This window comes from Streptopelia decaocto, assembly GCF_964273445.1.
Source record: "Streptopelia decaocto genome assembly, chromosome: 6".
NCBI classification, from domain to species: domain Eukaryota; kingdom Metazoa; phylum Chordata; class Aves; order Columbiformes; family Columbidae; genus Streptopelia; species Streptopelia decaocto.
The window spans coordinates 64156537-64169599 of NC_138660.1; the positions used below are offsets into that span (position 1 = coordinate 64156537).

General features: G+C 36.7%; 1 protein-coding gene across 2 annotated transcripts in view; it reads left to right on the top strand.

The window, feature by feature from the left end:
* Window positions 1-13063, top strand: part of ARHGAP15 (Rho GTPase activating protein 15) — a 323931-nt gene that overhangs the window by 215429 nt on the left and 95439 nt on the right. For both annotated transcript variants that reach the window (XM_082056895.1, XM_082056894.1), the window contains exon 12: window positions 3962-4039. In XM_082056895.1, coding sequence (XP_081913021.1) covers window positions 3962-4039 — 78 coding nt within the window. The remainder of the gene's footprint in view (window positions 1-3961; window positions 4040-13063) is intronic.

Consider the following 13063-nt stretch of genomic DNA (forward strand, 5'->3'; position numbering starts at 1 on the left):
TGATACTTTAGTTTTAAAACGTATGATCTTTCTGTTTATGGGAAGGCATAATAGGCTCCTTTGAAATACAATATTTTTGCCCTGAACATAACTGATTTTAAATGAAAGGACTAACTAAAGAATGCCTTTCTTCAAGTTTGTACTTCACTTTGTTGTTGAATCCAGCATGATGGTTTCTTTTACAAAACTCCTACCAGGCCTGGGGACCACACCTATTTCAGGATACATTAATTGTGGAAGTTTCGTGGGTTTCTGTGCAGGAAGTTACCTACTACTATTTAAAATGGCATGTTTCAAATTCTAAATCTTGTTAAAAAACAGAGAGACAATCTCTGTCTACCATTCTCCCTTCCCCCCCGCATATAGAGAATTTCCTTTTATGTTCCTTTTGAAGATATTGTCAAATTCAATTTGAAGATATTGTCAGATATAGATGAAACTTAGGCTGAATGCAGTGTGATTTTGGAGAGGGATTTGTTCTATGCAATAGAAAAAAAATGAGAACGTTTCATTCAAATCAGTTCGTAAAACACCAGAACTACCTCAACCAATATCAGTCTCATATTTTAAAATATGTGTTTGGAAAAATATATCACCTAAGCTCTCCTTTTTTCCTGTGTTTTTGATGTTTCTCTGTACCACCTGGTTCCAGCTCAGACTGATGCTAGAGCTGCCACTGACCTACATCCACAGTTATCTCCATTTTGGCTAGAAGCAGGAGTACGATAAATGCTCTTTAACAAATGTTCTTGAATGTATTCTGTGCAGCAGATTGAAGATAACATTTATCATTGACCATGATTCTCAAGCAAGCCTGAGTTCAGCTGCATTTTAACTTTCTCATCAGAAGTACCTCTATGATTTTTTTAAATGAAAATAGATAACATTTGTCTATAGCTTGACAGTTAAACTGATGTATTCTTGCTTCTTTCTCCTAAAATTCCCATACCATTACAAAATTTAGGATGGAAATATTGAAGTCTTTATCATGTTCTGGCTGTCACTTCAATTGTGGGTCTATCCTGTCCTTAGGTTCCTCACAAAGCAAACAGAAACAAAGTTGAAGATTGTGATATAAAACAAATGAAATACTTGTTCTCCTCTATGGCAAAATCCTGTGATTCTTCCCTGATAAACTCCCCTCCAAAACACAAGAAGTTCACCCTATAGTGAACAACAGTTGGACTTGATTACAATGAATATTTTTTCTAAAGCATTCTTTACCACTATACTTAAATGCCAGAACCAGATAGGAAACTCTGCATGGCTTTTGTTTCATCTTGTTCCCTAAGTATTTATAGATTGCCGTGAAGAAACACTGACAGCAGGGCACTGATGTTTTTATTCTTGATAGAGGTGCCCTTAAAAGAGAAGTTACTTTGAAAATTGTTCATAGAATCAAGATATTAGAACTGTAAAGACTTTTTTCTCTCTCTTTTTCTGTTGTGCCTAATTGGATTTCCAAAATAAGTTGTTAACAATCCAGCTAAGATAATGCGGTCATGAAAAGGATGTCCAAATCCACCAATTTGCATTGGTTTGGTTTGGCTTAACTTTCAAAGATCTTGGAGCAGAAAGTTGATGGCACGTGAACACTATAATTGGCTTGAAATTCTTGGATTTTTTTTTACATTTTTTTTTCTCTCTGCCATATTGTATAGTGTCCAAATGAGACGAATCAGACCTCGTTTCTGGACCAAAGTAAATTTATAACAGTAATAACACACTTGCATACTCCAGATCATTTTGCAACATGTAATAGGCCCCAATTTACAATGTAGTTTGTCATATTCATTCAATCTGGAGAATTTATGTAGGTTCCAAACTGATGCTATGACTGTGAGACACTGCTGTTTCAGGCAAAGTGACATGTATTGCTTTCACTCCCATACATCCAAAAAGGTTTAGAACCAAACTGAGTTAGATCCAATGAAAGTTAACATTCTGTTTTGAGGCTTGTTTGCCCTTTTTTTTTTGTTTTGTTGGTTTTTGATGTTGTTGTTGTTTTGGGTTTTTTTGTTTCTTTGTTTGGGTTTTTTTGTTGTTGTTTTTTTTTGTTGTTGTTGTTGTTGTTGTTGTAATTCTTTTTCCCTCTTTACTTTCTGGTCTAGACTTCAATTTACACAGTGCAATTCTTAATCCCTTACAGCAAGACTCCCACATTCCTATGCTCGGAATTACTCTTCATCTCCCAGTCTCCCTTTACTAAAACAGAATGAGACTTCAGATTTAGGATAGAATTGCATTACTTAAACATTTTAGTAATTTCCATTTGCTCATATGTTATATATCCAGTATATGGATAACTTCCAAGTGTTCTTGATTACCAAATCCTTTTTGATTTCTCTTAAGTAAACTTTTTCTTTATCCCTCTGTAACCAAAGAGGATCTTCCTGAAATGAATCATCTCTCTCAGTATTATGTTGCAGCACACCCACAGGTGCAGGGTAGAAAATTGCCCACTAAAATACATAGATAACCAGTGTATAATATGGAATTATTATTACTTCTAAAAATGGATTATTTGAAGTTAACCAAATCTGGATGTTCCTAATAGGACAGACATTAAATAAGATGTAGAGAGAGAAAACAAACACACAAAATACTGTATTGGGTTTCAGTCTGTGTCAAAAGTAAATCTGTGAAATGTTTCAAGATCAGTGAGGAATACCTCTGACCAGTTGAGTCCACTGGCTCTGACCAAGGTACGATGGAAATATCTTTGCAATAAGGACTTGAACCTCAGTTCCTTCCTATTTTAATGTTATTACAACTGGGCTTCTGGGCTTTTGCACTTGTTTTCACTCTTTCCTATAGTTTCAGTTTTTCTTTTTTCCCTACCCCAAATTGGGAAAAAAAAATCCCTCTAGATATATTGTCAGAAAATATTTCCTGAAAATTGTTGGGTTTGACAAATTAGAGTTTTCTAAGAGAAAGTCTTTATCTGAAATTGCTTGCCAAAAGCTAATTAAAACTTGTGTTCGAAGTGATGAGTAGCCTTAAAAAAACCTGTTTGTGTAGATTCTCTTAGCTTCTTATGTACTTGGAAGATTTAAACGTGAAATGACAATGTACAATTTAGTGTTTTCAATTTTTAAGCATGCAGATTCGGTCATTGTTGCACAATAGTTAATTCTCCTAGGAAAGGAGAGCGGTTCCCATGTGCTTTGAAATGCTACAGCTATGCAACCAGAGCTGGAAGTGCTATTTTAAACAGTCATATCAGCAGAGCTTGCTGTAGGAGATAATATGTCATAAAAAGGAGTATGACATCTAGTTTCACCTAGAAGATAAACCTTGAGTAGATATGCAGGGAGAAACAAGACTGTCAGGTTGTCCTTGAAAAGAATGGCCTATATTAATGAAGAAATGTACTCCAGGGCATATGCTATTTGGGATATTTAATTTCATCTTCAAACTTGTCTGATCTGCTATGAAGAATATAGCAGAGAAATGGTAGTTGTGTATAGTATCACATGGGTCATGATTGCAGAGTGGGCATCTCGACACTTTATTTTCAGGAAGGTCACAGCCTCAGAAATTCAGGTCTGAAAAAAACAGGCCCCGGATTGAGTAGTTTCCCCAGCACTGTTAATAGAATCACCCCACATTTCAGCAGGGCTCGCGTGGCACCGTGTGTACCCCAAACAGCCCTTCTCCATCAGCACGAGAGCTAATTTACTCCTCCTTTCCCGTCACACTCAAATACCCTCACAGAACCGTATTCTGCTGACAGAATTACAAGATAATTATAGTTAGGTGTTTTGTATTCACTTAAGCTAATCTACCACTTTTATTTTTCATTGTTGCTTTAATCAGGCAGGAGGCCCTTCAGTTGTTGTCAGGTGGATTATTTTTCATTTCTCTTCTTCATGCTTGTTAGGGCACTTCTGGCTTCCTGACAGACGTACAAAGAAAAATACTTATATGATCTAAAATGAAATATGTGTTTCTCTTTCAGGTCTAGATGTTGATGGAATATACAGAGTTAGCGGCAATCTGGCAACAATACAGAAGTTACGATTTGTTGTCAATCAGGGTAAGTGATTCCTCCACCCTGGTAATGTTTTGTTTAGTACTTAACTGTCTCAGATGACAGTATTTCAGAATCTGCTATACATTAGTGGCATAGAATGATGAGACGTGTTTTGGGAAAGAGAGGAAAGTGAAGGTAGAAAGATATTGCACAGAGGGAAATGTCAGCTAGGAGAGACGAAAAATAGCAGAGTAAGCAGAGGAAAATAGTAGTTTAAGGGGAGATGAGAAACAAACAACAACAACAAAGAAAAAAGAGGAAATGGATACATGAAACAAGGTAGCAAAAAACAGAAGCATGTATAAAACCCAAAGAATCTAAGTGAGGGGAAAAAATATATATATATATTAAAAGGAAAAATAACAGATTGTTTGGATGTTAGAAGTTAAACAAAACCAAAAGTAGAGCAAGGATCCAAAGGAAAACCAGCAAAAGAGAAAAAGGTGCTGAAAGGAACCAGACATGGAATACTAAAAGCAGAGCACTGGCTCTGTCAAAGTCAGTGGAAGATTTACCACTGATTTTGAAAAGGCAAAGACTTGACCCCAGCAAATGACAAGGGGAAAGATCAATGTTTTGAAGACTTCAGTTCCAGAATTAGACCCAAACATTGCATTCCAGTTTTATTTACTGAACAAATTTCCCCAGATTCCATATACAATGAACATATTTTCACAAATACTAAAGAACGTTTTTCACAGATGTGGCCTAAGTTAATCTAACATTGACCAACACCTGTTACAGGTGTGCAAACTGACATTGGCAGCTAATTAGGATACGTGACAAACACATTCACTTCTCAAACAGTTTACTACTCTTGGCAAAGACTAAATAGCCCCACATTTAAAAGCTTAACTAGTATCATCAGTGGTGGTGAAACTCTGGGTACTACTTAACAAGAAAACAAAATGAACTTCTCAGAAAACAGCAAAAATCCCAAATCGTAAATTGCATTATAGACTTGATACACATTTGAATTAATCAAGTATGAATGTGAAGCTGCTGCAACATTTTCTCTTTTAAAAGTTACCTGGAGGCAATTACCAGAACTGCTGAATATTGTGTATGTATGTGTTTTTTTGAGATCATAGCTGTTGGAGAACAACTTCATTAGTTTTGTTCTACACATTAACTAAGACTTTTGAATCAAAAATTCTCATGAAATTGAGAGATATGAGAGACATAAAAATATTCCCACCTTCAAGCCTCCATTTCCATCTCCAGGGAAGCTTTCAGGGGAGCAGTAGATGTTTGTCACCTCCTCAGCTGCTCCGGATCACTCTTGACTTCAGCTGAAACTGGAGGATGAACTCTGGTTTATGAGGAATCAGTATTTATGCCAGTAAATTCAGTGAGACTGAATAAATCATCAGCCTCATGGTTTTGACTCATTACTTGGGTTCCCTTAGATTTATAGTTGTTGGGTATTTGTGTGTCGATAATGTAGTCTGCCTTGGCTTTCAAATTACTGTACCCTGTATTTTGTTTGGAGACAGAGAGGTAAAACCAGGATTTTCTGTCCTTCTTCACTGCCTAGGATGTTTGCTCAGGAAAAATATGTACCATAAAAATAATGGTCCTGTCTGTCGTGTCTCGTGGCATCCAAAGGTTAACGTACTTGAGGTTAGCATCACTGCTCAAGTTTTCACCTAAAACAGATGGGCTGATGCTGTAAAACTAGACAGAAGCCTAAGCTGGCTTTTTAAGGTACCAGGCACATTTTTCTTCTAGTTTGTATTTCTGTGAAAAATGAATATATAGTGGTGAAGTTAATAGCACATTAAAGCCACTCTGGCACTGGCTACTTTTGAGTACTTGTCAGAAATCTGCCTGTTGAGTGACCAGTGGAAGCCGCAGGCAGAAAACAGCTCGTGGGGGCACAAGGTTCCTGCAAAAAGCACCGTGAGGAGATGGGGTGAGCAGAATTTACTTAATGTGTTCCTGGTAGGACAATTGTAGTCCCCACCTGATATCCCCAAGGGCTTGTTGTCCCCTGTCAATTAGATGCTGAAGACAGCAGCAGTTTCAGACTGTTTCAAGAAGTCACAAAAGTTACTTGAAAAACCAGTACGTGCTCCCAACCTGTTTATCCACCAATCCTCTAAAGCTCCGCAGTGGGATGATGTTTAATAACGCACTTGCCACACGTCACTTTTTCACTCAGTAATTGTTGTGACCTCTGTGGTCCCTATACCTTCATTTTTCTGCAGCTAACAGCGGGGAAAGTATTATTTATACATATGGTTTTCCCATTGAGATTTTTTTTTAATTATACTTAAATTTAATTTAATCATAAATGCAAACAAATGTTCTGAAAAAGCCTATCTACATTGCAGAGATTGACTGTGCAATCAGTTCTTATACAGGCCAAATACTTAATGGGTTCGTTCTTCCTGCTTGCTTCGCCACTGTGTTACACCTACATTTATAGGATATAAATAATATGTATCACATTGAAAATTAAAGATCATAGAAGAGACTCTAGGCTGGCTGCCATATAAAAGTTTGTAATTTTTCTTATTAGAATAATAATTAATTAGAATATAGCAAAGCTTTATTTGGCTTCTTTTCCTATACTTTTAATGTCATCTGCGGCACCAAAAATTAAATGAGAGAGAGCTGATGAACATGAAAAGAAAAAAAAAAACAACAGTTGACAGCTTCATCATTAAAGGAAAAATAAGAACAGTAAAAATCTAATAAGACCCTTGAAATTCTAGATAGTTTGTGGTGAGGATAGCTTTACAATAAAAAGCATGCTTTGTGTCTTTTTAAATTCTCTGAATATACCTGGTGTTTCCTTCTCATTTCTTGAGGTAGGCAGCTCCTGAAGAGAGCTTTGACCTTGCCAACATGAGCATCAGCAGAACGAACTACCTTATTTACTTTACCCCTTTCATAGAGTTTTCTTTTTCTATAAAAGTCCATTGATACCATACCTTTTTTGCTTCTGTGCTACAGGATTATCTTTTATCTATGATTTATTTTCCCATTAAGAGCCGAAAAGATCAGTTGATCATAAGAGGACCAGGCTTTAACATCTCTCAGCACTTTCAAAACTCTAAGTCATCATTTTTCAAATCACTGAATCAAGGCAGTAGATTGTTTGGACCAATACTGACATCAGGAAATTCGTACTTTTCTTTGTCTACAAGCACTAAAAGAATTTTGGTATCAGAAACTAAGCTACTAGTCATTCAGTATTTCTGGCTGTTAACCTATGGCAAAGGTTTCTATAACAGCAAGAGACACTGGACAGAAATGTCCATTCCTTTTATGCTTTTTGTATTATTGATTAAGACTGATAATTGCAATTAAAACAAAATATGCTTGGCAATTGTTTAGGGATTTTATGAAAAATCTAGAGGACTTTTGTTGGTTTTAAGCAAGGTCAAGGAAGTTAAAGCCTTTGCAGATATTTATAAGGGTATTCTTTTAATTCACACCTGTAGAAAAAGGGAGAAGATTCTATAAATGGGTCTGTTGGGTCAGGTGAAGTGTGCTGGTAGTTCTGGGATAAGAGGGTGTGCCTGAAAATACCGATTGTTTTGGCCCAAAGCCCCATGGGTGGGGCTGGGAAAGACCCAGGTGGGGCTGCTCAGGGCCATTAAGGCATTAGTATATCAAAGTGAGGACAACCAGGAGGTGCTTTTCCAAAGCAAGCTTCTCACCTGATCAAAAGATGCTAACAGTGAGGGGGAAAAGTGTCTGAGGAAGAAAGGCAAATAAAAAAGGACTCTTCATCCATAAGACTGTTAGGATCTAAGTGAGGCTGTGAGTTTATGGTGCTCCCTGCTCTGATTGAACCTGTACTGTGATATAACCAGGTAAGACTTTATTTGTGCTAAATCTTACAGTTCTCTGTGCTTGAAGACCAGAAATACCTGGCTGAGGAGGCAGAAGCTTATTTCTTTGGGCCTCTTGTGCTAATCTGCTGAGTAGCTGGAAAAGCATTGAATTTCTACAGCTGTCAAACAAGCAATTTTCCTGAGTACTAAATTAACTAAAAAAAATGGAGCTGTAAAAGGTTCATAACACGTTGCTGAAATAATGGGATTCTATCTCAATGCATACATGTTCAGTGAAACTAAACATAGAAATACAAATTTCAACACTTATTGGCTCATAACTGTGGGTTTATACGTACTACGAGAGGGTTCCTAATTGTCTTTATATCTCATGCTTTATTTGCAAAATGCTTGGTGTTTGCTGTACAGGTGACCTTTGCATCCTCTTATTTCGTTTGCAATACTTTGTGTGATAACTGCAAAGCACCACGTGCCATCCAAAGGTCAATTACCATGTTTTTAAGGCTGGGTTACTATACTTATGTACCAAACCAGGGGGGGAAATATCAATTTTTTGCGGAGGCTAAGCATTGTATTACTGCAGAGAGTTACATTTTTCATGGAACATGGAAAGCGACAGCCAAAGATACCTGAATTGGTATCTACATTGGGGAAAAAGGTGAATTTAATCTTACCGTGACGTTACTTTGAGTTAACAAAAACCACTCTGGCAAAAAGAATTAAGGTATTTCTGTTGTTTCTTCTATAAGAATACACTGGAATACAATTAAGTTTGAGAAAAATTAAAAGCAAAATTTAAACCACAAATACGTGAACTGATTGTGAATATTTATTAACTAAATAATTTAATAATAAAGAAAATGCCTACTTGATTAATTGTTACAGAGTAAAAATTACAATAAAACTGTCTTGATCAGTGCTTTGCAGAAGCACCATTACTGTCTGTGCAGTTGTTTAACAAGGATTTAATTGGAAAGATAAGTGAATGCACATTTAAAAGTATTGTTAATTTGCTTTATAATCACCCCATCCTTCACAGTATTGACAGCACCAGGCACAAACCCCTTTCTCTTTTACAAGTATTATTTTCCATATGTGCACAATAAATTCTGAAGCAGTAATTGGAAATTTTATGGATTTCAACATACCTAGTGTTTTGAGTTTATAGGTGCCATATCCCCTCTCTAAAGGTAGCTCATAGGTGGCATTGTGAGTAAAATCATTGCCTTTTTATTACCCATGGGCTGTTTTGGAGGTTGTGGTGTGGTAGTTTGTTGGGTTTTTGGTTTTGTTTTTTTCTTTCCTGAGGAGTATCTAATTCCTATTTACTTTTCCTTTCCATTTGAAATATCAACAAAATCTTCATTGCAACATTATTTTCAATTTAATAAACAACCACCGTCAAAAACAGTAATCTTCAATATGCTTATATTCCATCTGTACTTATATTCATTGTTCTAAAATGGCTTGGATTAATCTAATTGACAAGAAAGAGCCCAGACCATATGAGCAGCTAAGGATGATACCTTTAACCAGCAGGGTTCTTCAGCTGTACTGACACGTTCTTTATCAATGAACTATGAGAAAAGAGGAACAAATCTTGGGCTTGGTTGTTGTTTTTTTTAATATTACTGACTATATGAGCTTGCTGGGACCATATGTCTGAGCCTGGGCTATCAGGAACCAGAGTGGTTCCTGCATTGGGGGGCAGAGCCTGTGGAGCTGATACAAGGCTTGAAGCTGCCTTTGAAATGGAGCCACCAGGTCAATGCAAATGGGCTGAGTGGTTTTGGTGAGTGTTTAGAAGGAAAAAAAAAAAAAAAAGAGTGGAGAAGGAAAAAAAGGGAGGAGGGAACTGGGGGGGGGGAAATGAAAGAAGAAAATAACTGAGAAAGCAGCTCGTTTTCACAGCTTTATTTCTTTAAGAAAAACACAAAAAAACCCTAAACAAACAAAACCAAAACCCTAAAAAACCCAAAACCAACCAAACAAAAACAACCAAAAAGCTCTCCCCATTTAAAAATACCCGAGTGTTTCCATTGACCCAATATATCCACTTCAAAGGCAGCCAGCAGCTCCAGTTCAACTTCCAGAGAGCAGCTATGAACATAAAGGTCCAACACGACCATCGTGAGCTTTATTTTAAAATCGAAGCAAGGATCACAGGAAAGACAGGGGGGGGGGGGGGGGGGGGAAAGGGGGATGGGGGGGAAGGATTTGTTCTTTCTTGTAGTCACCTTCCTTTTTATTTATAGGTCTTTATTGTATACATGGATTAGTGAGAACTTCCAATTGTATCCTGCCATCTCATACTTTTTAAAATGTTTTAGGAGATTATTGATTGTATTTTTCACACGTACATGAATGTGCTTAGAAATACGTGAGCATGTCTTGGTAGGGGTCCGAGCTTAGAGCCGCGTTCCAGCATTGGTGACGTTGTCCCTGTGATCAAGTGCAGCCCAGAGAGCAAAGCCACCAGTTGTTCAGTAAACCAGTCCCACTGAGAAACCAGTAAGAGAGGTCCAAAGTTCCTGTTGCAAGTATCAGGCTCAAACTGGGTTACTTCCTAGCTGAGAACCAAAATGTCTTGAAAGCCTTGAGTCAAAAATAGTTCTTTCTTTCATTTTCACACTTCTCAGGCAAGCACAGAAAACAAAATGGACTGAAGTAATTTTCAGAAATAATTATAAAACAGCTTGTTTCTGGGTTAAGACCTACATATGCCAAGCTGTAGCCAAGATTTTTTTAATTTTTTCCAAGCTTTAAAACTCTGACAACAGAATACTTTAATTGAGCCCACAGTAGTTGGCGAATCAATTAATATGTGCATGTTACTGATGTGGGTTCTTCCCTTTTCTCTCTGTGTTTGAATAACTATTTTAAGATGCAGATTTTTTATTTTTTAGTTCAAAAGAAGGTGTGGTATCCACATCTTATCCTTCTCTTTCCAGAGGGGAAAGGGGGGAAGTATGGTACCCCAGCAGTGATTTGTAAATATAAATCAGGTGATGAAATCTGAATGAAATACTCATTTTTGCAACCAGCACTTCAAATCATTTTGTACATAATGTACATCACATTAAAAAAAGGGATGATAGACCTACAATAGTAATGTTTTTTTCAATATAACTTATTTTGGTTTCAGTGTGAAGGAAAAAAAAAACAAAATATAATCAGAATTATAAGTCTTGGTTGACTAATCTGTAGCTCTAGACACTGTACAATTTCTTTTACTAAAGGTATTGTTGTGTTTCTTTCTTTTCAATGGTGTGATGAATAAGTCGGTAGAATGGGGCAGAAGAGGCAGTAAACGAGGTTAGTGTGGTCAGCCACAAACATACCATGGATTTTATGGCATGTATTGTATGATCAAGCATTTAAGACGTGCCTTTTATTTCTTTTTTCTAACCACAGCACTATTTGCATTACAATAGCTTTTTGCTTAGTAACACTTCAAGAAGTTGAAGAGCTTCTTGATAACCTCTCAAAGGGTACTATTTAGGCACTGAGGACTGTAGTTTTGCACACTGTAGCAAGGGATTGCCTTTTTTTGGGGGATGCTCATGGTTGTCATGGGTGACTTGTTGTTTGGGTTTGTTCTGATAGTAACGCCACAGGAAATACCATTCTGTAGAGCTCCAAAACAACGAGGAAAGGAAATAACTTGTTGAGTCATTTGTTAAAAGTGTTAACAGGAAAACTTTCTAGCTATGATTTTTAGGATAATGGAATAATGTTCAGAAGCTGGGGGTTGCTGGGCATATTTATAGATAACTGAGTAGTTTGTATTTTGCATGGGATGATCTTGTGCTGCAAGCAGATGGATGCCCTGGAGAACTAAGCTGCATAGTTCCTACCTAAAGTTGGTCATGCTCAGTGTTTTACAAGATCGTGGTGTGGCCTAATATTTGTGGTGGTTTTCTCCCCTGTGGTCAATATCTCTAATCCTGTGGTTTGTATGTAATATTAGCTGGCAAATATGAACTTGCAGTAGGGTCTGCAACAAGAAGGGTGATGGTATATGTGGATGTATATTGCATAATATTATGCAGGGTGGCAAGGGATGAGAAGTTGTCACACAGTAGAGTTAGGGGTTATCATGGTATTTGTGGTCTTCTGTATATTGAGAACTGGGAAAACCATAAAGACTGTGGTACATGCGACTGTTTTGAATAGCAAGTGATTTTTGGATGGGGGAGACTTCCGTAATGCATTTAACTGTTTGACTTCATTGGTGCAAGGTAGGAGTGCTGGGGACCAAACTGGAAAAAATTTCAAAAGAAAAAATCTGGGAGAAGACAAAAGCAGGAAAAAAAAAAATCTAAACTACATCTTCTATGATCATTGGAAACTTTTGCTTATATGAGGAAACCTATGTTCATTTATTGACTGTATCATTTGTGGATACAGTCTGTTTTAGAAATATATTCCTGCTAAAAGTGAATTGGTGCGCAGAAATTTTCAAGTCACTCCTACCATCATATTTTTATGGATTTAGAATTCAAGTCTTATTTTGGCACACCCTCTTCTTCTTCTTTTTTTTTTTTTTTCAGTGTTATTGTGTAGTTCAGTGGAATCTTTTGCATGAGCGTGACATTTTGGGCCTGATTTGGTACCTAATAATTGGTACATAGTGCCACTTGGGAGGGTACTGAGTATCAGACAGACTCTCACAAGGCTGGTGGGTCTAGCAGAGTATATACAGTAGAGTTATGACCTTGGATACTGGGTACTAGAAGACAGCTGGGGTATTTTAGAACATTTAGGAAGAATTAGATGACTATATAAAAACAAATGAATAATTTTTCTTGACTACATCATTGACTTTTTCCCTTTAAAAAAATATCCCATTATATATATGTGTATAAAAAATATTGCATATATACTTGGTGGGAAAAACAAGATTGTTTTTTTTTAAAAAGAGCTTTAAGAAATCCTAATATGGAAAAGTGTCATATCGCACTGTCCTGAACAAATACATACTACATACATAAATGTAAATAGTCACACGTTCCTTTCTCCTTCTTTTGCAAGTCTCAGTTTGCACTTCAGATTTATTATTGAAGTGATTATCAAATATATCAATTTAGAAACAGAGAGAGGTAGTCAATAGTCATACTTTATTTTAATTTCAAAGTTGTGCATGGTACCAGAGTCTTAAAATTGAGAACGTGGCAAAGCTCTCACTTGAGTTTTCAGCTCTCATCTGAATGTTATC